General features: G+C 37.5%; 1 protein-coding gene across 1 annotated transcript in view; it reads right to left on the bottom strand.

Annotated features, from left to right (window-relative positions):
- The window catches only part of CLVS2 (clavesin 2), a 66,926-nt gene extending 42,698 nt beyond the window's left edge, over positions 1-24,228 (bottom strand). The window contains exons 1-3 of the mRNA XM_011992158.1: positions 23,420-24,228; positions 21,987-22,944; positions 9,005-9,179 (exon numbers count right to left, since the gene is read on the bottom strand). Of these exons, the coding sequence (XP_011847548.1) occupies positions 9,005-9,179; positions 21,987-22,375 (564 nt within the window). The 5' untranslated portion in view covers positions 22,376-22,944; positions 23,420-24,228. The remainder of the gene's footprint in view (positions 1-9,004; positions 9,180-21,986; positions 22,945-23,419) is intronic.
- Positions 24,229-25,901: the final 1,673 nt, after the last annotated feature.

The following is a 25,901-nucleotide window of genomic DNA, read 5'->3' as shown; positions in this document are numbered from 1 at the left end:
AGAATATTCCCAAGAGGAAAGTTGCTTCTTTGAAGTTATAATGTAATGAATAAACTAAGTAATGATAATGTAATTTTAAATTTTATTTATTAATTTCTATACTGATTAAAATTGTATTGACTTCTGCATGTTTTCAGTATTTGGCCAAACAGTAACTAAACCTCCAACCAGTTTTTAAAGTACTTGATAAATATTGATGATATGGTGAATCCTATTGACATGCTGAAGCTTAACAGTGATTCTATTCTCTAAGTCTACACATACAACAAGACTTTATTGTGAAACTCTTTCAGTATTGTGGCAGCTAGTATTCATTTCTGAAAGTTTCTCGTTAGGCCACCTCATTTTTAAAAAATATCTTATCCTCATTTTATGACAACTAAATCCCAAGTTGGGATGATTTCTAACTTCAAGGCAAAGCAACAGCTATATTGCTAGAACTTGACCATCACAAATCCGAAAATTCAAAATCTGAAGTACTCCAATATTCAAAACATTTTGAGCACTGATACAGCACTCAAAGGAAATGCTTGTTGGAACATTACAGATCTTGGGTTTTAAGATTTGGGATATTCTACTGGTAAGTATAATGCAAATATTTCAAACTCTGAGAAATAAAGAAATCCAAAATAATTCTGACTCAAGCATTTTGGATAAAGGAATATTCAACCTGTGTAGCTATTGTGATCATTTATTGTATCAATTTGACTAGACCAAGGGGTGCCCAGGTATTTGATTAAACATTATTATGGGTGTCTGTGAGGGTGTTTGGGATAGGGTTAACATTTGAATGGATAGACTGAGTAAAGCAGATTGCCCTCCCCAGAGGGGAGAGTCCTCATCCAATATGTCAAAAGTCTGAATAGAAAAAAAAAAAAAGGCAGAGTATAAGTCTCACTCTAGTTATCTGTCTTTGAGCTGGAACACTGATCATCTCCTGCCTTTGAACTTGAACTTGGACTATAACTTATACCATGGGCTCTTTTGGTTCTCAGGCCTTTGGACTTGAACTGGACCTATACCGTCAGCTCTGCCAGGTCTCAAGCTTGGTGAGTGCATATCCTGGGACTTCTTAGCCTCCGTAACTCCATAAGCCAACGTCTTATATAATAAATTGCCTGATATATTTGTTCTATTTCTTTGGAGAACCTAGACTAATACAGCTGTCCTGGAGATAATCTTAAGAATTTACAGGAATAATTTACCTTTTTTTTTTCTTTTTAATTTAGGATGTTTGTAAATACTCATCATAGGAGCCAGGGAAATTTGTGGAGAGTAGAATTGATTGAATCACAGGTGTATTGCATTTGGTATAGAGACATAGCTATACTGATACAAATAAATAGAAATTGCTTGCCCCTTAACCTATGCAAAGCTAGTCAGATACAGATAACAGTCAGTACATAGAATGAATTGTAGGGATGATGTATTTATTCCTTCGTACTTGAATGTAGGAATTAAAGTTCTTCAAAACACTGTCTGATTATCAACACTTCCTTTCACAGCACATAAGCAAAACACTCCTAACAGTGCCAATTGAAGAATCATCAAAATTATTTTAGAGGATCAGCATTGTGAAAGAGAGTACAAGGTGCCCACCCATTCCTCCTCTTCCTAAGACCAAGTTATATTCAATTTCTCAGCCTCCCTTGTCATAATGACTGCTCCCTTGTGTGAGTTCTAGCCAATGGAATGCAAATGGCAACGATGTGCAACATATCCAGATCTGACCCATAGGAATCTATCACATGTGATTCTCCCTGTTTTTTACCCTACAAGGAAAAGGAATAAAATTGAGCAAAGTGGCCTTGGAAACCATATAGAGAAGACGGCAGGGCAAGAAGTTGGAAGGAATACGGGCCACTGAATCAAAAGGAGCAGCAACATCACTTAGACTTCATGTGAGAGATGGTTGAGTCAATGAACACATTTTGGTTTGTTTGTTACAAAAGCTATCATTAAATTAAGTAATGACCTTACACTCATCCACATTTTAAAACTCAAATTGAAGACTTTCAAAATGCAGTTGACTTCAGGCCATAGAAACACACTGTTATTAATGGCGCATCAAATGGTATCCCAGGATGAATGCAAGCAGGCATTCCTCTTGTGAGTTATTGTGGCTTCTCCAAATGCAGATGAGAAGAAAACCAGGCCCTTTTTTTAAAAAAAAATAAAAAATAAAAAAAAACAAAAATAAAAAAGCTATTCACAATATAAAGAATAAAGAGTATTTTAGTTTTCAGAACAATCTTAAGAGAATAGAACAAGAGTGTTATTCATGGATAAGAAAAAAGAATCACTCACTTCTAAAATTCTGGCAATATAGTACCAGAATTTTTAAATACAAGAAAACAAAAATAACCCCTTAATTTGATATTTTGAAAGATTTTAATTAAGTGTTTATGAGATAAAATTTATAAAAGTGAAATGACTAGACATTTAAAAGATAAGTATGTCAATTTCATCAGTATCTACAGAAAAAACGGATGCCATTGAATCCTAAACTAGTGTTTTAAAAGGATAAATTGATGTTCACATTTTGGAGTTTTGATCTGAAGAGAGAAAAAAATGCTGGGAAAGAAGAACACATCAAGATGGATTTACATTGCTGCTGAAAGAATAAGAGAGGGCCTGCATTCACTCATCTTTTTTGTTCTCTAGTTCAGGACATGTCTAAACATAGCCAATAAAATGAAATCCAGAGTAGTTCATATGCTTTGTTCAGTTTTTCATTATAGATAATTACTTTTTATCCATTTGTCATTAGCTCAATGACTCAGACCAAAAAGTGTTTTTTCTTCTTTCCCTTGTGTTATTTCAATTATTCTACCATTTGAAGCAAAATGATAACAAGTCACATTGTCAGTGGTTGAAGGTTTAGAACTATTAAATTTTATTAATAATTATCTTTAATTCAGTAAATGTTAAATAACCCTACAGCACTCATTTCTCTATTTTACTTTTTGTCAAGGTTGACACCTGCTTCCTACAACTAAACATTTTTAACAGATTTAGCTGCTAATCAAAAGAAATGAACAGCAATTTTAACACAAGAAAAACACATCAATTATATGTACATACATACATAGGTATATGTACAGAATTAATCTAGTCCATTATCAAAGGTTACATAATCCTTAGCCTGCTTGCTGAACGGAATATTATATATAGCTTTTACCTGTTGTCAGCTTGTAAGAAAGACTTACAACGTCCTACTGTGAGAACTAAACCTCTCAGCCAAACTACATTCTCAAACCATGAAAAAAAGCAACTTTAGGGTTTCCACTCATTTTGTTTTAGGTTAAGTAACAACTAAGAGGAAGCACACTTAGCTCAGTCAGTTATGCATGTGATGAACAAAATGTCACTTTTTTTTACACACTACCCCTGTCACTGTTTCTCAATGTGGTTATGCCTGTGCATACAAAATGTGGAAATAAACGTTCCCATCTCCAGGCTGCCTGAATGAATACAGTTTATGAGTCTGTGTGTTTACTTTCAAAAAGATAGGCATTGCTTCGGCCCCCTCCCATCAATGCATCAAAATGCATTAAACTTAAAATGAGCTTGTAAACAAGAGGTTTCTGCTATTGTCCAAAGCATTCTAAGCCTGAAAACTATTGGCAGCTTAACAACCACTGCAAAGAACACTGTTGTAAAACACAGACTCCTTTTGTTTTATTATGAATTCCTAATTTAGTCAATATCTCACTAAGTTCTTTTCTGCCTCTCCCTTAACCATCTTACACACACACACATACACACACACACACACACACACATGCACACGTGCAATTTCAAAACTGTTAGAAATTACAAATAGGTAGGACTTGAAGGACTGAATAAGCAAATGCTACAGTGAAGCTAAGGGAGCTCCTCACGCCGCAGCCTTGGACAGTGATGTTCCAAGTCATTAGCATGTCCTCTGTTTTTGGCAAGATTCCCTAGGTAGGACTGGGCTTCCAAATACTTAGAGCCAGAATGTGTGGCAGCAGCACTTTTTGCCTTCCACATGAATGATCACAGCTCTCAGAACTAGCAGATTGGTGGCTGCTGGTAACGCCGGGCTTTTGAGTCAAGTGAAAGGGCCAGTGAATTGATTACATATTCTTTATTCTATCACAAGTCCTACTTATTAAGGGCTCTTACAATATCTGGCACTATTTTAGGCATTTTGTGATGGCCCTACATCTGAGTCTTATGTAGCAATTCAAAGAGCTATTCAATCCCTTGTTACAGCCAAACCCCTTGCCAGCAAGCCATGCCTTGACGACATTATGTACTTATTGGCAGATGGAGTTTGGGGAGTTCTGTCAAATTGTGAAGGCAAAAGCACAGAGACCCAGTAGGGCAGAGCTAAGGTAGAAAAACAGATAAATATGTCTCAAAGGCAGCAGGGTAGGGTTAGGACAAGCTAAAAAACATCTACAAATTGGGAGATTCTGGATTTATACAAGAGTCTGAGTTTCTCATTACTAAAGAGTTATAGGGATACTTTATTTAAAAAAAAAAAGTAACCCTCCCTTTCCCCCCCGAAAAAAAGCAGGTAATTTTACTCTAAATTCAGAGTCTAAGCTTTTGTAGATATTTCTAAACAATTTGTGTTTTAGTTGGCTTTCCAGGCAGATATCTTAGTCGACCCGTCACGTTCACTTAATCTTGTATTGATTTTCGAAGAAACTTTCTGTTTCTATGAGTACCCTAATCAATTAACTTATTGTAAGTAGCAAGACAATTTTCTATTTTTCTTTTCTATCAAATAAAGCTGAATACTTTCTTAATTTTTTCTTTTTTTTTTCTGTTTGCCACCCTGAATATTTCCTTTCCACAAAAAAAAAAAAAAAAAAGTCTGACGTGCCTTACCTATCAAGGAAATACATTTTGTTGGTAAAAATAGTTGCTGTCTTTCATATTTGAAAACATTTGAAGATTTTTGCACAGAGAAAGCATATAAACTTGCCTTGGACCAATATTATGAATGGCTTATCACTTTGTTGTTATATTAATAAAAGTTTTCTTTGGTGATCAGCAAAGTGGCTTGCCCTTGGCTTTCATGCTTTATCCTGGAGAACTGGGAGGCTCACAGTAACTTAAAGAGATGGCTCACTGGGAAAGAACATGGTTCTGCCACACAGTGTCAAAAAAGTCCAAAGCCACAGGCCAGCCATTTGTGATGTCTTTAGTTAAAATTGCACTGTCTATTCCAATAAATAAATTTCAACTATATTAATATGTGAGAATTTGAGTATTAGTGGGAGAAGTTACTCTGATCTGAGCCTACCTACTATTTCTTAGAGACAGACCTGGAAACAATAGAAGATTCACGAAAGACATTGGCCTTTGGAGTCAGACAACCAGGACTCAAGCCTTGAGGTCAGCTGAGAAAATTTGATTAAGCATCTTAAACTCCTTGAAGTTTCATTTCCTATCCTATAAAATGTTACTATTACAATTATTTCAAAGGTGGGATGGGATTCTCCAGATCTAACTTCTCTTTCCTTTGATCTAAGTCAATTCATTTATCCAAAGGATGTTTCCAAATCAGAGAAGTGATTAGGACGCTTTCCTGTCCCAAAACTCCCTATATTTGGAGAGCACAAGCCACACCATATAGTATGCAGTCTTTTATGCCATATAGTCAGGGCGCAGCCTGCCTTTCCAGCCTCATCTCTGGTTATTCTCCTCAATTCATTTCCCATTCTAGCCATGTCAATACAGATTCATCCTGTGTTTTCAGCCCCCTATAGCTGCATGTTTGTTCAGAGTACTTCCCCAATGTTGCTCTGATCAATATGTCCTTCCTGTTTTTGTCCACTTAGCAAACTTTCGCTCAACTTTCAAAGCCAAGGATATCTCCACAATCCCCACCTTTCCAGCTATGCCTAGAGCTTCTTCCAAGAGAAACAAAGATTAAATTTCACCAGGTGAAACAATCTCATTCTTTGCTTCTAAAATGAAAAATGTATTTTATTTGCCACCCAACATAAATATATCTAGATGCTATTTAACCACAGAAAAATTGTAGAAAAGAATGCAGTCTGTGTATCTAAAGTCTGAGCACCAAAAAATACTATGATATTATTCAGATTTCCAAAGTCAGTCAACTTTAATTCATCACAGTTTATGTAGTCACTGACTTGTGAGAAAGGCAGCGCACATCCAGAAAAATATGCCACCCGAAAAATGAGCTGATACACATCAATTACTTTAATCATTGATATTACCTGCTAGGTACAAGATGTATCATTTCTAATATAATAACACTTGAAAATTGGTATAAATGAGTTGACTGAGATTCAAACAAGTGCCCAGGTATTTGATGCATGGCAGGGTTGCCATCCAAATCCTGTTCTGTCTGACTCTAGAACCTTTTTTATTTCTACCTTTCCACATTGTCCCTTAATTGATCTTATGCTACATTCATGTATGAATATATATAACAATGGTTCATGTATCTTTATACAAGGTATAGCGTGCTATCTCTAGCCAGGTCACTTTAAATGCTCTTTTGCTTAAGAAAAAAAAAACGTAGCTTATGATGTGGATTGATAGGTTACAGCCAACTCTAGAGGAAGAGAGAAAAGGAATCTTCAAAACAGAGTTACATCCCATTCATAATGCATATAAGTTTCCTCTCTGGCTGCTAGACTGGTGGCCTTTCTTATTTATGGTTCAATTCCCTATAATTTTTTTTAACTTTGTCTAAATAAAGGTGACATGATAGCAGAATTATGGCATAAGTTCTAATTGACTTATTTAAAATCTTCTCATTTCTTCATTTTCCTGACTAACTGGAAGGGATTTATTACTGTTGTGGTGGTGGTCTTGGCATGGTGGTGGCTGTGTTTAGCAACCTAAAACTGTGTATGTATCTTTACTTCAAACATTTTGTGATCTTATGATGATATTGAAAAAAAATGTTTATTCATATTTTGAATGAAATATATAGTGGTACACAATATTTCTCACATAGCAAATGCAAAGTAAAACAGTGACTTGATTTAAAAAGTCAGAAAGTGTTACTTCAATACAAGAGTAAATATGAGATCATGCGTGTCACAACGGAACATTTCTAGCAATCCTATATTCTCATTCAGAATTCCATTGTTTTTAGATACACATATAGTAGACACAGACACAGATACAGACACAGACGTAGGTATAGATACAACTATATAGCATTTAAAAGTCAATTTGAACTGAAAATAAAAACGAGTTTAAAGGTTAGTAACACATCAAATCTATTCCCAGGAAGAGCTTCCTCCTCTTAAGTGGCTTCTTAATTGCAAATCAGGAGGAATCAACCCTGCTTACTCTGTCTTGTGTTCTGGGAAAAAGGAGAAAGGGGCTGAGATATTTGTGGGGAACAGAGAGAAGGCAGCTCCAAATGTGCAGCCAGAACAGGTCCATACAGGTATGGGGATTATTTCCCTCACTAGACAATAAGCACAGAGGTTTTCTCTGAGGGTAGCTCCTGTGGTGTTCACATGTAGCACTTAAAGAACTTCTGATAGTAGTTACAGCTAACAAGGAAGCTCCCAAACACCTCCAAGTTGTTAGTTTGTTCTCCTGCGATGACTTATCACAGTATTATTTAAAAACTCCATAAAGTAGGTTGGAAAGTAGCAAGATACTGAGTCTATTCTTGAAGAGTTTTTTATTAAATTTCTTGGGAAAAAATATGAGTTCTCCAGTCCTTCATGAGCTGAAGGCCTAGCCTAGCTCCAGAGCAAAGAGAAGACACAGGTTAAATAGGGACAACAATTGTAAAAGGCTAGATTACCATTCTGTGTTAGGTAACATAGTGGGTGGTAACCATTCTTGTTCACAACTGAAGAACACCGTATACATGCTGAAAATAGGGCAGAGCTAGGACTGATTCTGTATAATATACACATTTCTAAACATGCATTATCTTATGCTGTCTACCATCTTGTATTAACTGTCCCTGTGGAGGTTTCTAAAAAGCATTGTTTAAGATAAGACAGAGCAAGGCTGTCTCACCAAGAGCAAGTCAGGAAGCCTACATCAGGAAAAACCTATGTGGAGAAGAAACATCAGTGTGTCTTAATAAGTCCAGAGGCAGAAATCAAAGATTTCCAGCACCTGGAAAAGTTGCCCACTTTTAAGAGGTCAGCAGTCATCAATTTAGGTGTGGATACATGCAGTCAGAAATTACTAATGAGTAAAAATCTAGATGACTTGGGCTTACTCAACATTGATGCCCCGGTCTAATGAATGACATCACTCAAGGACTAACTTGCAAATATTTTTAGAAGTTTAAAACCAATTCCATAAGTATTGTACACAAAGTAGCATAAAGCAAAGAGAGAGAATAGAAGGACACCCTGGAAGTTAAAAGCAACTTGACAATAGCAGGTTTATGACAGACCAATAAATAATAATATATTTCCCATCTGCTAATTCCCAAGCAGTTAAACATTATTCACTGGAAGAAGCACTATTACTATATAAATTCCATGTGACAGCCCCTGCCACTCACAAAAAGACCCAATGAAGTCTAAAGAAAATTTCAGAGAGATATCTTTGTATCTTAGAGACCAAAAAACATATTGATTGACTTTCCAACAGTTGAACATATTGCTGATCATATCCCAAATTCACCAGGTTAAATGAAATTATGAAGCAAGTATTTAGCTAATAACTATGTACAGAAAAGAGAAACAAAAACAAGCCTAAATAACTAATCATTACAATCTAAAAAATACTGCTTGTTCTGATTTTCAAGATTAAAAATCTCAGCTCATTACCTGCATTTATGTTTAGACAGGGAGCACTGTACTAGTGTCACAAACTCTCTTCCTTCAGCGTTTCTTCTATAATCCTTTCTTCAGATAATATTTTAATGTTTGTGCTCAACAACTACAATTTTTTTTTTGTTTTTGTTTTTCTGAAAGTAAGACATTTTGTCATTCTAACACATTAGACAAGAGAAGTCAAACAGAAGAGACCAAGGAAGTAGGTAATTTGCATATCCTACCTGCAGGCCTTCAATAGCTAATCGCAGCATACTTGGTGTGAGTTTAGAGGCTTGCTTGAAAGTGAAGTTACTCCAGTCTATGATCAAAACAAACCCATTCACTTGAAGCTCAGGATCTTCAATCATGGCTTCTAAAGAAAGTAAGATGGCACGCAAAATGTCCACCAGTGTGTACCTATCAGCAACAGAAAAGTACTAAATTAGGTCTGACAACTATTTTTATAAAAAACTATAAAATATTTTCTAGTACACTAAAAATTCACTTCAAAATACCTTCAGAATCTTAAGGAAATAATTTTGTTTAAAAAACTATTTTAGGAAGAGGTTTAATTTATATGTACTCCCAGAACATAATCGAATGTAACATGTATTCTGCCCAAACAAATGGCAATGCTTTCTCACATTTTATCATCATTTAGTTTACCTCCAGGCCTTCTAATGATTTTCTAAAATCTCATTCAACTAACCCAAAATTAAACATTGCACTTTTTAAGTGTTTCAAAAATGCCCTCAGTAATATTGACATTTAATTTTTTCATATTTGAAAAAACTGAGAATGAGATTTGAGTGAGTCTCATTAATAAATGAAAACACTGTACATGACAGCTATGAATAAAAGTTACTCAATTCAAATGACTTGTATTGAGTTTGTATCATAAAGAAAAGGAAAGGTGGGAGGGATAGAAAGAGAAGGAGATAAATATAAATAAAAGTGGAAAAATCATGGAAATTTACCTACAATAATACAAGCCATCTTAACTCAAGGGTTGGATTTTGTTTTGTTTTGTTTTCTGCTTTTTACCTTAGCACAGTTCCTGGAACGTTCCAGTAACCCAATAAATGCTCCTTATGTTACTGTAAAAGGGACTTGACTAGAGTAGAAAGACACTGGTTGGAGATTAAGACACCGCTTCAGTGAAGGCAATGGAACTAAGAACAAAAGTAAGAAGCCAAATTTGAGTGGCATTTTAGACAATCTTGCTATACTGTGACAATGTGAGGACTGAAATTAGGGAAGTGTAAAAAATGACACATATTTTAGCTTCAGAGCCTGAATACATAGTAAAATTTTTAATCAATATCAATAATGAAAAAATAGGATACTGTTGGAAATGGTTGGAAATACAAAGTTTTGAACAGAACTTATTGTATTTGAGAAACATGCAGTATACCCAGAGAGGTATATCAAGCAAGATTCTGAAAAAAATGGATCCTGAACTCAGGGGAGAGCTCAAAACTGAAAATTGTGGAATTAAAAGCATATGGACCCTAAGTTCAAGGAAGCGAAGGAGGTAATGAAGTCAGAGTTGAGAGATACATCAGATAATTATTCTAAAAAGGGAATCTCTAGAAATCCCAGCACTTTAAGAGGAGTTAGAAAATTTATGGAAGATGTTAATAATTTCAATTTTTAAACACCTTGCATTTTAAGTTTTTTTTTCTCGTAAGACATTCAGGGGAGATTTCAGGAACAGCTAGAGAAAGAGATCTGGACCTCAGGGAAGAGGCAGGATGGGGAGGGGAGTGGATTAGGAGTCAAAATCATTCCCATTTATTGGAAATGATGAGTTCGTTAGGAAGGCAGTATGATACAGTGAAGATATATGAGGGAGTAGGTCTATTTTTACTTCTAAAAACACTTGGATGTGCTAGGAGACAGCATAGTAGTTCAGAAAGGAAAGAATAACATTGGAACTTCAGGCAATTTCTCACCATTTCAGGATCTCATTTCTTCACCTGTAAAATCAGCAGTTTGGAACAGAATCTTGTTTAGAATCCTAGCATTAATCAAGCACAGGGCATGGTGTCAGAAGACTTCAAGATGCAATCTCTGCCCAATGCCTCATTAGCCATATGGTCCTGGATATGTCGCTGATTTATAATTCTGAGGATCACTTAACTGTCCCTATCTCACGCTATTCTCATCTCATTGGCCATGGTTGGGGGAGGGTTGGGGGCAGCACCAGAGAATCATCAAAGAGGTGACTCAAGTGAAAACATTTGTACAATTTGGCACAATTCTAGGTATAAACAGGTGTTCAGTAAATGTTGGTTGGAATACACACATAGCATACTTTTTGTTAGAATGATAAGCATAGATATAGTGTACTAGGCAGAGTGTAAATCAGAAGTGATCATCTTTAGGATAGCCTATTACTATCATAAAAGGCAAAAGTCAAAAGGCTTAGGGATACAGCATCCAAAAAACTACCTGAATATATAAATAATAAAATTTTTTATAGACCTCTACTATGTATTTGTTATTAAATCTCTGAAGTATGTGTGGCTGAACACCTTTGAAAGTCATTTTATGGCTGACCTACCTCCATTTTAAACATAATGACCTGACACACTGTCAGGACCTGAAGCCTATAAACATAGGCACTGGAAAGTTGGAGCAGGAAGACCATATTTCTGGTTGAAATTCAGACCCCCACCAAAAAAAAAAAATAAAAAATAAGTTTTAGTTTCTGAAATTCATAATAATATCATGGTAAAGAAAATTAGGGATTCGAAAAGTCCGACTTCAAAGGTTTCCCTCATTATGAGATTGACCATTCTTATGTTATCCATAAGAAATTAAATAGCATTAATACCAAAATGCCATTAAATAAAATGTAGATTTGAAATCAGCTTTGGAAGGATGATACATTGTATGTAATAAAAATTAATCAAAGTACCAGTACAGACTGAAAACAAGAGGCAATGTGTTTTAAATAACACACTTGAAGTATGGTTCTCCTAAACTGTTTCAAAATCAAGATAAACGTTGATACACATATCATTATTCCAAAGGAAATAATATAAGGCAAATCCCAAAATCAGCAATGAAGAAAAGCAGGTTTGCAAAATTTTCAAGACTAAGTCTAACCACGTTTTTTGAATTCAATATCTGGCTCCAGGAAGAGAATCAAATGATTTTTATAAAAATCATATTAATTTAGAAGTTTAGAAAAATAAACATAAAAATATAGTAGCTAACTCCATTCAATGGGCAGGTCAAAACCACTCTTGACTTAATTCCAGTCCCCTATTGTCAAACATCTCACATTATTACCATTAGCAGCTCAGCACGCTATTCCTCAGCAGAACAGGACTACACAGGATCTTGCCAGAATCTGTAAAATATCTTCCAAAGAAATGTAGCATCTATGAATTTTATCTCTTCAGGACTCCTGCCATATTCTCCTTTTTAAAATTATTGTAACTGTTATAATTTCAAATTAGAGGTTGCCACAATGAAATACTCTACTTGTTCATGTTTGGGGTTTACATTGAAATTGTGTGAGTTCCACCATAGCTATTCTTCTCTTGTATATGCTGAAAGAAAGCTATAAATCAAAACTACCACATTATTGCAGCTCTTGACTCCTGATTGTGCTTCTCAAAATAGCATTAAGTAAAATTTGAATTTGTGAAAAGAATGCTGTGTAGCATGTAGTAAGAAGAAATCATGACACCAATAAAAAATTTTACAACTGACACCGGACTATGTAGAACACTGCTCTTGGAAAGAATCAAAGCTGCTAGAACACATAGACAACATATGGAGAAGACTTTAATATCCGTAGCAACTATGTACTACCTGTGCAATCAGAAGGAAAACATCTAATCCTTCTTGAAATTTTTCAGTTATGAAATCGGTCTTCCTTGCAGAGTAGGATATATACTCATGAATTAATTATTTGGGGCATGTTTATGTAACTTAAAAGCCTTTTATAACGTAAAGCTCACAGCTATTAACAAATACAAAATAAAATGCGAATCCCTGATTATTTGTCTAATCTTAGCTTGTTCTCATACACCTTGAAGTTACTGAACTTTGCTAAGCCTCCATTTTCTCTTTTAAAAATGGTGATAATAATAGTTACATCATAGGACAGAATGTAAAATACTTAGCCCAATGGGTAGTACATAGCAAACAATAAATGTTAATTTCTACGACTTCTACATTTGTATTACTTTTGCTCTTTCAACAATCACATATTCTATACTTGCTTTTTGTACTTTTTAGTCACTTAATCTTAACTTCATAGAATTGTTGTGAGGACAAAATGAAACAAAATAATATATGTAAAGTTTTTAACAGTACTTGACATAGAATAGAAACCATAAATATTTGCTGCAATCATTGCTGTTGAAACTCTTCTATTTGGTTCTGTGATGCTGCATTGAACATTCTCTCCTTCCACTTTTCTGGTCACTGTATTATCTTTCATGTTTGGTTCCCTGCTGCAATTATCCAAATGTAGAAATAAGACTTTATTCCCCTGCTGTCATCATATAGTATCTCCTGGAGTTACCGAATCATGCACTCATCCCCTTGGTCAATACATTGGTGATGGCTCGATATCCACAGAGCTAGTGTCAGTCCTGTGCAACATCCTCATCTTTCTAGTTGCCATCTGAACATTAGCACCTTAGTGACTCCTTGTTACCTGAAATATATTAGTGTAACTCAATTTAGTGTCTCCCATTTTCCTCTGGGATTGCCTACATTAATCAATTTATGAAGAATCATTCTCAGATATTCCCTTTCCTTCTCCCTCTACATTTATTCACCAAGTCCTACATTTATTCACCAAGTTTTTTGGGTTTTTTTGTCTTTTATATATGTACACGTCTTTGGCATCTAACTCTTTCTACTAGAGTCCTAGCTTTATTTCCTAATATAATAGCACCTGTGTTTCTTTTTCTTTCTCTCCCATCTTTCTCTTCCAGAAATCTTGCCTACCCTCTATTGTGCAATAAATTGTCCTAAAACATTAATTGGCCTGAAAAATTGTCCTGCACACAACACTGTTCCCCCATGGCTCTTTCAAAACTGCACCATTCCCTTAATAACCATACTTCTCGTTTTGTACACCCGTGCATAGGCTCACCCCAACCACCAAGGTCTTGTCATATTCAACCCCCAACAATCTGGTACACTCTGATGCTTTATCTTCACTTAAATCTAGGGGAACACTCCCCTTCCTTTTCACCTCACCTAAGTTCTACCCTTCTCTGGGCCTACAACCAGCTTGCCCTGCTCTTCAAAATTGTCTACTTGCTGGAGACCTCAGCGCCCTTTCTCTCATATTCTGAAATTCTGGTGCTTCAGTGTTTGTTCTATGGCCCCAGACATATAAACTTAGCTTAAAAACTCTTTCACTGTTTGATACCACTTTCTATCTTCAGCACCAAGCACTGTGCACCGCACACTGCGGTTGCACAATAATATGTGTTGAAAATCAAACTATTTCCCAAGGGCATAGACCATGCTGCTTTATTTTACCTACAACAGTCATCAAAGTGCCATAATGGTATCATTTAAACATAACATTCACTTAAGGCTTCCCTGTCAGCCCAATACAAAACATGCTCCTGGACCAGAAAGAGGACAAGAGCTTTGTACTGCCACACTGTGGAGGGGCGGCACCCTGCCTGCAACCAAGAGCCCCCTCAACTTTTTAGATCAGAGACGCTTCCTCTCCTGCCTCTGGCCATGCAATTTTTTCGGTGACTACCTGACCCATGCTTCTTTGCTGGGGTTCACAGCATCCCCTCCTCTACCACAGCTTTCAATCAGGGCAAAGATCAACTTAATGACAAATAGGTCATGTCCCTCTACCTTTCAACCGTTTCAGCATGACAAGAAAAAACTAGTATCTTGGCATCGCATTGAGCAGCACAACACCAGCAATTTCTTTGTCAATAAATCAATCAGCCATTATTAAATTCTTCATTAAGGCTGCCCCCACCCCTCAGTTTTCATTAAGCCACATTTTCTAATGTCTGAAGCACTTCACAGTAGAAGGTGCTAGGGGGAGGGAAAAAAGCAGAAGAATTACCTTTATTAATGCCGCAGGGTACTGTTAATGGTAAAGCTGATGAAGCCTTCTAGGTGTTTTATATTACTGAGTGGTAATAATAATAATATGTCTATCTGGGTAATAGGTTAAGATTTCCAAAGCAATTTCAAATGCATTATCTTAATCTCAAAACAATTGCAAAATCTCTGAGCTGAATTTGTTCTTATTATTTCACAGATGAGGACAGAGGGTCTCAGAGAAATTAAACAGTTTGCTTAAAATCACCTTAGGAAAAACGGGGAACCTAGATTCGAAGCCAAGTTCTCTAATACCACATAGACCAGTGCTCTTCCCTCCTCATGGTGCTTCCTACTCAGAACAGAGTTTGATGAATAAATAATTGGTCTGCTTTTTCTTTTCTTTTTTTTTTTTTTCTTTGGAGATGGAGTTTTGTTCTTGTCGCCCAAGCTGGAGTGCTATGGCATGATCTCAGCTCACTGAAATCTCCACCTCCTGGGTTCAAGCGAGTCTCCTGCCTCAGCCTCCCTAGTAGCTGGGTTTACAGGAACCCGCCACAAGGCCCAGCTAATTTTTGTATTTTTAGGTCACCATGTTGACCAGGCTGGTCTCCAACTCCTGACCTCAGGTGATCCACCTGCCTTGGCCTCCCAAAGTGTTTGGATTACAGGCATGAGCCACCATGCCTGGCCTGGTCTGCTTTTTCATGGTAGCATAATATGTATATCAGAAAATAGGAGATCAGGAAGTCAATATCCTGGCACTCTCCAGCCTCACCACAATAGGGAACTTTGGTGGAGGAAAAGCAATAAGACATCCTTAGGACTCAGAATAAGAAATGGCTAAATCCACAATCCCTGGAGGAAATATGATCTCTTGAAATTTCATCTGTCTGGCTTGTATTACTGAGCACAGATGATTAGATGTCTGAGCCTTGCTTTAATATTACTGCTGTAGGAATGTAGGTGAATGAGAACAAGAGAATCACTGGAAATGAAACATCCACAGGCAAAATGTCTTTCTTTGAAGAAGATGGGTAAAGAAAAACTTTTGCATCTATTGCCACCAAAAAATAAAATAAAATAAAACAGAACCATGCTGGGAGTACACAAACACATTAGAAAGGCAACTCTTTTTATCAGGGCCAAGTACTTTAAGCAAACATCTAGTTAGTAAAGTCTTTGTCTTCAGAAAGTTTATTCTTCCACCTTAACATTCTGCTCTTAATTGCCTGTATTGTTATATTTAATCGAGATTTTCTAAACCATAGATGGAATTATCTTTAATTATCAGAGCTTGATTTTTTAATACATTTGCCTTTCCCTAGATTTAGGTTGGTAACTGTCTACACACACACACACAAAAAGTGACTAATTCACTTACTAATTGTATGATTGTGAATGAAGTACTTAATTGCTACAATACACACAGTAGAATTATTTTTAAATGAATAATGAATAAAAATGGAACAATAAATGTTGAATTCAGTTAACCAAGCAGGCAATGTTTTTCCTACACAACACTGAGTAGCCCACAGCTGCCCACCTGTCCCCAACTTCTAGCACTGGTAAACAATATCCTCATTAGTTGCGTATGACCTCTGAGAGTTACTCAGCTTTACATGTTTTTTCTTCCCATAGAGATACTATTACATATCGCTTAATAGTACAATGTATGTGTCTTTATTTGCCCCCAGCACCTACTAAAATGCTACGTACATAACAAATGCTCAATCAAAGTGTATTTTTTTAATTCATTTGAGCGAAATAGTAATCATTCAGTTTGTCATTTGATATCATAAGGATCCCACATACAGGAGTATCCTTTCCTTCATGATACTATAATAGTGTAATAACCACTTACTGTAATAGTGAAATAGATGTACCTGCCCTCAGTGAAGGAAGAGAATTTAATATTTCCCTCAGAAAGGAGGAAATTTATTAATTTACTAAGGATAACTTGTTAATATACTATTGGCTCATGTTTTAAAATATCTTTAAACATTTCTTTTGAGGCATCCTTTCAGGACACTGTAGTAACCTCAAATCCTTTGCTTCTCGACCTTGTTCAAAGTTGATTTTGAAACATGAAAAGAGCTTGGCTCAGGCCAGACTTAGTCAACGTCCTACTGAAGGTTGGCACTTGTAGCTTTTGCTGTTATTTTGGGATTATTTTACTAATTATTGCATAATTGCCCTAGTTTTTGGAGATTGTCCTATTTTTGCAGAGATTCATCACAGTATTCCTCCAACATTTATCAGGACAACTTTTTCCCTCCCCTATTTGCCATGATATGTACCAAGAGTATACTTTGGAATAAGTTGCAGTCAGCAGAGGACTTGTTAAAAGAGTTTCCCTGAAAGGAAGCAAGATGGAAGCTCTGCTGGGACAGAGGTCCCATGGAATACACACCTGCCATTTGTGGTTTGGCCCTAACCAGTATCCACCCAAAAGACATCAAAGCTATGTCTCCAGAATTTTTAAGAGAAGAACTCCTAACTGTGCCACTAGTTATAACTAGGTATTGAAGCAAGAAGTTGGGAATTATTTAATATGTTAATAAACTGAGAAAAAAATTCTTGAAAAATTAAGCTGCAAAGTTAAATCTCTTTTTTTTTTTTTTTTTTTTTTTTGCTTTTTATGTTGCTGAGTATAAATATTTCTCCACAATTATCTGGATAATTGCCCTGGACTGTTTTAGTCTATTCCTGTTCATTTTATTTTATTTTTATTTTATTTATTTTTAGTGCAATTCCAGAGATAAGTAAAGCTTTGTGACTGGCATTAATGCACATCTGTGTAGTCTGTGGCTATGTTTTAAAACTGTAAGCTATCAGCACCATAATCTTCTATTCTGAACATTGGCCATATTATTTTAGTAAATGGAAACATGATCCTAATTCAAACTGAACCACAAATAGCAACCATCCATACAATGTTTGCTTTTGTATGAACAAGCCACACAATAGGAGAAAACTGACAAGTTTTTGGGGCAAATTCCAAGAAAGTTGAAGGATCATATCAATGTCTGAGCAATCAATTTTCTGCCCCTTCCAGAGCTTCACTACTGTAAGTGGTAATCAATGTCCACTATGATAAGCCAAAGACCATGCATGGCGGCCAATGATTTCTGGATTGCCACCATGCTAAGAATCATTTTGGTTCTAACTGTGCTTGTTTTCGAATGGCCATTAACTAGATTCCAGATAAATAGTGGTTTGCTACACTAAAGTTCAGAGAATTACCGTTTCTAATGACTATTAACCATATTCCAGATAAATGGTTGTTTGCTGTACTAAAGCATAGTGAACTACGTACTTCTAATGAGATCTAGAGAAATGAAATATGACTTGCAGGCTGACAACTTACAGGTGAACTCTCATACTTCCTATCATCATTATGTTTCAGGTGACACAATTTCACTCATGAATATTTCCAATAATTATGTGATAGCAGATTTCAATTTCTTAGATACCTGCTTGCATGCTCTAGGACCTAGAATGCCATGTACTTTCTTTCCAAGTTTCCTTTTCTCCAGCCGTGTTAACCTCTGCTAGCTTTATGACACATTATCCTCACACTCTGTTGAAAAGATCATGCAAACCATTTGAAGGTATTTGCTTTGTCCTAAGCAGGTCACTATCATTTAGGAAGGAAAACAGTATGCAATGCATGGAGGATAAAGGCATCCTTGTGATGCAGTGTAACAGTAAAATTGTTTTTAATTCCATGGCGTTTACATTTGTTGTCAGAAATTATATAAGACAATCTAAAAGGAGATAAAATTATATGAATCCTTTCCAAGGCACAGCTCAACAAATGTAACAGGTCATCTGGGCCTGCTCTATTCTTTTTTTGAAAGAACCACAGACCACACTGCAAGTCATTTTGACATTTGAGTATTTCCATTTTCTTTTTTTAGATTTGTTAGAAGGAGGGTACACTGTAAATATTACGATTTTACGTTAGTCTTCTTAATGATGCCTTGTCTCTCAAAAAGACTTTGGAAATCATCCAATTCTTTACAATAACCTAAAACTAACCTACACTATATTGCAGCAGAAACAGACACTCTTTTATTTATAGTCACTGTCTCACACGCTTTTACTGTTTTCAGTGTCCTGAGGAGCACAGAAAATTGTCCCACAGATTTGATAGGGGCGAAAGCATATATCAAATAAATCTCTACTCAGAATTCTTTTTATACAAAGGCTTAATTCAATTCAACTCTAATATTTATTGAGCATCTACTCTAGTTCAAGTGCTGTAATAAATATGATAACATGATGTATTCTTTTTCTTAGATCAATTCTGTTGGGGGTCTTTACAAATTTTTTAAAAATTCATAAAATCTTGTTTTTCCTTTTGTAGTTGGAAAGTTATAAATAACCTGTTTTCCAAATACATGAAGGCATTTTCTTCTGCCTCGTTTCTAGAATTTACCTATGTAATCATCTACACTTCTCACATACTGTTTCTTTAAAACAGGCTACTTTTTAAGAAAGTTGTTGAAAGCCAGGTGATTCACTTAACAACTCAAAGAATGTTGTTAGGATTATTTTCAGACATGCAGTCTTCCGGAGAAACCCAGGTAGCTTTGGATTGGTGGGATCAAGGCCTGAAAGGTGAGACCATCTCACTCACAGAACAAGGGAGGGATGAAGGACAAGAGAAACTAGCACATGGCATCATCCACCTAACAGAGCAATAATAGTAACAAACATCTAGGGAAAGAGGCAGACTTCTGTAGGAGTCAAGGAGCCTTCAGGGTCGAGGAAAGGAATTCAGGCTGAGAAGGGTTGGTAACATCCTGGCATTGGCAGAAAGGCAGCTGTCCTTTGAGTTTCAGTGCAGGAGCCAAGGAAGTTTTTATGCACATGTTCCAGTGATAAAGGTTTATAGAGGGTGCCAAGATGACGGAACTGTTTGTCCACTAGTCCCTGTCATTGGGTTATGTAGATTTGGGATAAATGGAAGGTGGGGAAGAAGAGGGAATTACTATTTTTTTAATATAGGAAGAAACTCGACTGAAATTTCGACTAAGCTTTAAATCACTTGTATATATTTTCACCTTGATATGCTATAACTTCTTGATTACACCTGTTTATTTCCAACCATAGAAATAGAATTCATAATCACAATTCTAGACATCTTGACAGGGTATTTCTACAGAACACAGCTTTTCATTTTGTTCTAATACACAACATTTTAGTATTTAAGATTATGTGTAAGTTTAATAAAATATAATTCTATATACCAATTATTAACTTCCTTTACATTGTAGATTTCCAGAGAAAGAGAATTTGATTACTAGTTATCTTCCCTTTATATGGAAGCATGAGATGGACAACTAAAACACAGTGTCTTTAATAAATTCAGAATTATCACCTTCTCATATATATGAAAACTATGTGACTTTCATCTTAATTAGGTTTACAAATCATTATGAATATTAATGTACTTATAGAAATTAATGAAAATAGGTCTGATATATATATGTGTGTATATATATATATCTGATTGCAATCTGCCTCCATAATGGTATCTCTAACGGACTTCAAGATTTATATAAATATAAAATTTCCAGTTTCCATTTCACTATAGCTAAATTAACAAAGTTCCAATCTGACATACAGAATATTAGTTTTTTTCTTTGAATAAAATGTTTCAGCTTTGTTATACACAGTCATTGATTTGCATGATCCTACAATGTACTTTTATGATGAAAAAAACATTTTTTAAACAAAAATTGTGGTCAATGGATAAAATGTTGTAATTCTTTAAAATTTTAAGCTACCTGATAAAAAGTCGAATAACATCTCTATAACTGGCCAAAGTAAGTAACAAAACTCCATTCCCTCTGAATGACTAATTCTGCATGAGTTTCTCAGCATTATGAATCTTCAGGTAGTAGTTTGTCTTTCTATTTGCCTAAAAAAATGAGAGTGATTCTTAACCTAGAATTACAGGAGAAAAAATCACAATAAAATGAGAGAAAAAATAATTTAAAATATTAATTTATATTCTAAAATACCAAGACTCAGAAGTCTATCTGGAAATCTCTATGATCTACAAACCTTCTCAGTAACTGTAAATGTCTTGTACAATGGCTCCAGAGATGATTTAAACTAACCAGATGCATCGAAAGTCACCATTCACAGAACTAAAAATACACCAATGTCTTAACAAGCAGCTTCTTATGATTCATAGCTCTGGAAGCATTTTTAAGTCCCATGAAATATATTTAACTTTGAACTTAATTGAAACTACCTTACACAAGAGCCTTTTATAATTTCTTATATCTTTCAGTCTGAGAAAACAGTTCTGATTGAGGATAGAGAAGTGTCATTGTCTACATTTTTCTATAATAATGTTGATAAAAAGAATATTACTTCTCCTCTATTAAATAGCACAGGAGCTCAAAAAGTCCACCAACTGACACATCTGAATATTTTCCACTTCCTTCCAAAAGATGAAAAATCACATAAGACAGGAAACAGATTCTTTAGATTAGTGGCAGGTGTAGAACACATACACCAGTCAGTGTACATTTTCAGTTTCAGCAGGCATGCTCAGCGACAGAGGATGAAACTCTTCCTTTCATTGAAGGGACACACATCATATTATTCCTTCTTCTACACATCATCAAGCAGAGAAGTTCCCAAGCAACAAAACTACTTGCTTTTGGTAGAACACCAGGCTATGCTTAAAAGATATAAGGTCAGTACCAAAGAGAGGATGATGATGATGATGATGATGACCATGATGATGGGTCTAGTTTAATAATTTTTTTAGGAAGAAGGAGGAAAAGTTGTCCTCATTTTCATACAGGTTTATCCAGCCTAATAAACTTATTCGGAAGGTGAAACATATAGAGAAGCTTTATTTACAAGTTAAGTGATTTAGATCTAGTTGCAATAACATGGTGAAGGTAGCACCTTAAAGCTGCAGTAGAAACTGGGTGTTAATGAAGTAAGTTTTAAAAGCAAAAATACAAGCCCTCCTCCCTTCCCAGGGTACCCACCAAAAACTCATCTCCTGGTTTGTTTCTCTTTTCTCCAAGCCGAATAAACAAAAATATCAAATCTACAAAACCATGACACTACTAGGGGTAAATTCTGGAAAATGGGAAAGTAAAAGGAGAACACAAGTTTGGATTTAGGATTTACCTGCTCTGATCCCAATTGGCAGCAAAAAGGACTAGAATCTTCCTGCCATAGTGGTCCAGATTGGCCAGGCCCCCCGGAAAGCCATCCTTCAGTGCCTGCTTGATGCCAGGGTCGGTGGCCTTAAAGCTTTTGAACATGTCCAGGTTCTGCTGCCGGTACTCAAAGTACTGCGCCAGGAGGCGGAAGGCCTCAAAGTGATGAAACTTCCTAGCCCGCAAGAAGCGTAAGATGAAGGCATCATCCGTACGCAGAAAGCCAATGTCCGGCCTGGTGATGACCATATCCCTCACCTCCTGGATGTCCTGGTGCAGCGTGTCTGGGTTTTCATTGAGCTCCAGGCGAGCTTTCTCCAGGGTCTCAGGGGAGAGACCAGCTTGCAAATGAGTCATTGTTCTGCCTATCCCGGAGATTTCCCTCAGAAGCCCTTGTTGACTGTCCCAAAGCAAACCTGGCCCTTGCCACCACCAGACTCCAGCCCCCAGACCTCCTGCTGCCTGCTTCCTCTCCCCTACAGGAAATTAATAATCTTGGTGTCCAATCAAGTGCCCTGTTGCTCCTACTTTCCCCCAGCTTTACTGGGGTGAGGGTGGGGGACGGGGTGGTGTAAACTTCTTCCTCCGCCCCCTAAAATACAACACCCCACTTTGGCTCCCTCTTCCCTTTCCTTTAAAGAGATGTAAACTCCTGAAGGGCTCTGCACTCCTCCTCTTGTCCTTTCTCTCTCCTAACAAATCACCCCTAATCCCACCTAGCACGGGTGGTTCTGATCTTGGTACTGTCCTCTTCTCTTCTCTTCCAAGATGTAACAAAAACAACCCCCACGCACATCTCAGCCCCTGCACTGTGAATGTTCCTGCGGTCCCTGCTGAAGGATACGCCTGCCAGGGGTGGCGATGGAAATTCTGATTAATAATAAGGTAGCTCTTCAGCGCTGAGCTCCAGGGCGGAGAGAGATCATCTTTGCCAGAAAGAAAAAGAGACAGAGAGAAAGATGGGGAGAAAGGAGATTATTTCTCCCTCTACTTATTCAAAGACGATATTTTTAAGAGACATATTTGTGTGATTGATTTAAGATTATTGTGATGCAATTAGGTGGAGACTCTGCAGATAGCGTACCTTCCCACCTCCCCTTTGAGATACGCCGTGATCTCATAAGGCACCAGCAGGGGTTCTGGTGGCGTTGGTACCTGCGTGGGCTCCCCCAACCCCACCCCCAACTTCTGCCTTCCTCTAGCCCTTCATTTCCAGGGACTTGCTGCGGGGTGGGAGAAAAGGGGGGAGGGGGGAGGGAAGGAGGAAACCGGGGATCTCTCTGGGAATGCACATTTCAAAAACGAAGAGAAGGGGAGAGCGTTGGGAGAATGAAATAAAAATGTCCTTATCTTTTCTATAAAACCCCAAAGCAAGAAAGAAGAAAGAGCAGCCGCTCCTACCAGCAAACCCGGAGGCGGGGTCGCTAAGCAATGCGGCACTCCCTGGCATCCATCAGCCGCGGCTTCAGCAGCGGCGGCGGCGGCGACAGCGGCATCAACTCCTCTGGGCGGGATGGAAGGAGCAGAGAAGAGAGGCGGCGGCAGGGACCCGGGCCGAAGATGCGCTCGGGGGCAGCCGCGGCCACATCGTCCGCGGGCAGCCCGCAGCCTCTCCCAGCAGGAGGGGTGGGGATCGCAGGGCTAGAGCCACCTCTGTCCCAGGTCCTCGCCTGGCCCTGCCATTTGCGCCTTCGGGAGAGAAGGTGGGGAAGAGGACCCGAATGCCTGGATGGAGAAGGCCACTCGGGCGGTCACCGCCTTTGTGCGCCCTCCAGGAGCAGCCGGGGCGGTGGGCGCAGCCGGGCGGCTGCTGTGCGGCGCTGGCCTCTCCTGGGGCTCTCCCGAGCTGTCCGAGTCGGGCGCGCCCCTCCGGGCTGCGGCGGCGGCTCCGGCTGCTGCTGCTAAAAGAGGACTCGGCTCAGCCCAACTCCTCTCTAATTATCCCAGCACAGATCTCGCTGCGACGTAAGCACTCACTCAGCTCGCGAGCGCACTCCGCTCCTCTCCCTGCCTGGTTGGGGTAGGACTGCAATTTGGGTGGCAGCGAAATATCCCGAGCCCTAAGTTTAGGCTGCTCTTCATCCCCACTCCTCAGCAGGCTGCTGAGCGGACGTCGCCGGGCCAGAGGTGGGGCGGGGGGTGCAGCGATGCTTTCCAGCCTCCCCACGCCCCTCTCTCTCCCTTTGTGTGCAAGACCCCAGATCGGCCGGGAGCGTAGCTGTTGTAGACGGTAATTCATATTGACACGCATTTTCTAGTTCCTGTAGGAGGCAATTCTGATGTAGAAGGAGTACGGAAACATTTTGTACTTTTCGCATTTGTTGTAGACAGAGATATTTAATTTAGAAAAAACCAGAGTAGTTCCAAGTCAATGTGTTGATGATTAAGCCTCCGGAAGAACTTACATGAGTAGTTTTTCAACCATACAGTCTAAATTTCTGTTGGAGAGGATGAAAATGAGCTAAATTTCTAAATTTCTGTTGGAGAGGATGAAAATGAGCACTAGGGTAAATGATAATAAAAACATAATTCTCAAACGAAGAAAAAAATAGGTGCTTCAGTCATATGTCATGATAAAGCAAATATTTCTGGAAACACATACCATCCTTCAGTTGTATACATCTGCATATGAGAATCATTATAAATAAACAGGAGTCATTGCGCTTAAAATGACTACGGATTTGAGGAAAAGGGATATTTTCTATTTTCAAAACACAGCACGTATTACTGAGCGTGTTACTAAGAGCAACTTTTGACTTACAAACTGTAGAATGGGGTCTTGAATTGAAGTTAACTCAATGCAACTAATATTTACTGAGTTCCACGAGGTGTGGGTCATTTTTCTGGATTCTGTGTATAGGAAGTGGTCTTCAACACAAGCAAATTTTTTCATTTTCTTATCTTGACATTTCTTACCTTGTCATTTTCAATTTTAATGACTACGAGAACCCTCAAAATACAGGCACACTTTTTTTGCTGTTCTCACGGCGATGGTGCTGACAAAAAGAAAGAAGGAAAAGGGTTGTACGGTAGAGCTAGAGCATTTATTAATTAAATTAATGTAAATTAATGTAGGAACTCGAATAAGACAATAAATTACACACACACACACACACAGTCATTATTGTCAAGGAATTTATGTTTTAAATGGAGAAGGCAGAAAATAAACCACTTAGGTGAGTGTATGTATGTTAATACATGTGTGTGTTGTATATATATACTCTCTACGTAAGGTCCTTATAGGATTTTAAGGGATTATGACTTTCTAAGCATTCTGAATCCAATGTGAACTGTTAAATTTTTGGTTCTCATTTTTAGAAATTGGAAAAAAAAATCATTTTTGTCTAATATTTTAGAGGTTGAAGAAAATTTATGTTTCGTATCAACTGTATGAAGAGGTTAGAGTCATCACCAACATGGTGAGACAATTCTCCCTGGATCCATTGTGTTTCTACCTGTCTTATGAGCAAGGCACTAACTACCCTTTTTCCTAGACTATCTTTTCAAGGGTATTTGTACAGTAAATGGTCTTGGAAGATCTTGGAAGATAGAGATAGTACCTCCATCTGAAACAAAGCCTTGAAATCTGTGATATCCCTCTCCTGACCAAAAGGTAGGCAGGCTTATTTGAATTCCCTAAACTCAGAGCTACTCTACTGTAATGCCACCCACTGTTTATGCCAGTATCACTTGATGCTCTTTCTTAGCTCTGTGGGAATTAGAGCTCAAGGGAACAGTGCAAGATATGCAGATACTCATACTGCCTGCAATGCCTGAGTGACAAAATCCTTTATCTCTAAGCCAGGAGTTTTGCATCTTCCATCTGCATCCATGAAACTATAGCCAGTTAACTTGTTAGCCTGTAAGTAGAGTTAAAATGCAG

Source organism: Mandrillus leucophaeus, unplaced genomic scaffold (genome assembly GCF_000951045.1).
Source record: "Mandrillus leucophaeus isolate KB7577 unplaced genomic scaffold, Mleu.le_1.0 Scaffold405, whole genome shotgun sequence".
NCBI classification, from domain to species: Eukaryota; Metazoa; Chordata; class Mammalia; order Primates; family Cercopithecidae; genus Mandrillus; species Mandrillus leucophaeus.
This window is presented reverse-complemented; position numbering and strand designations above follow the sequence as displayed.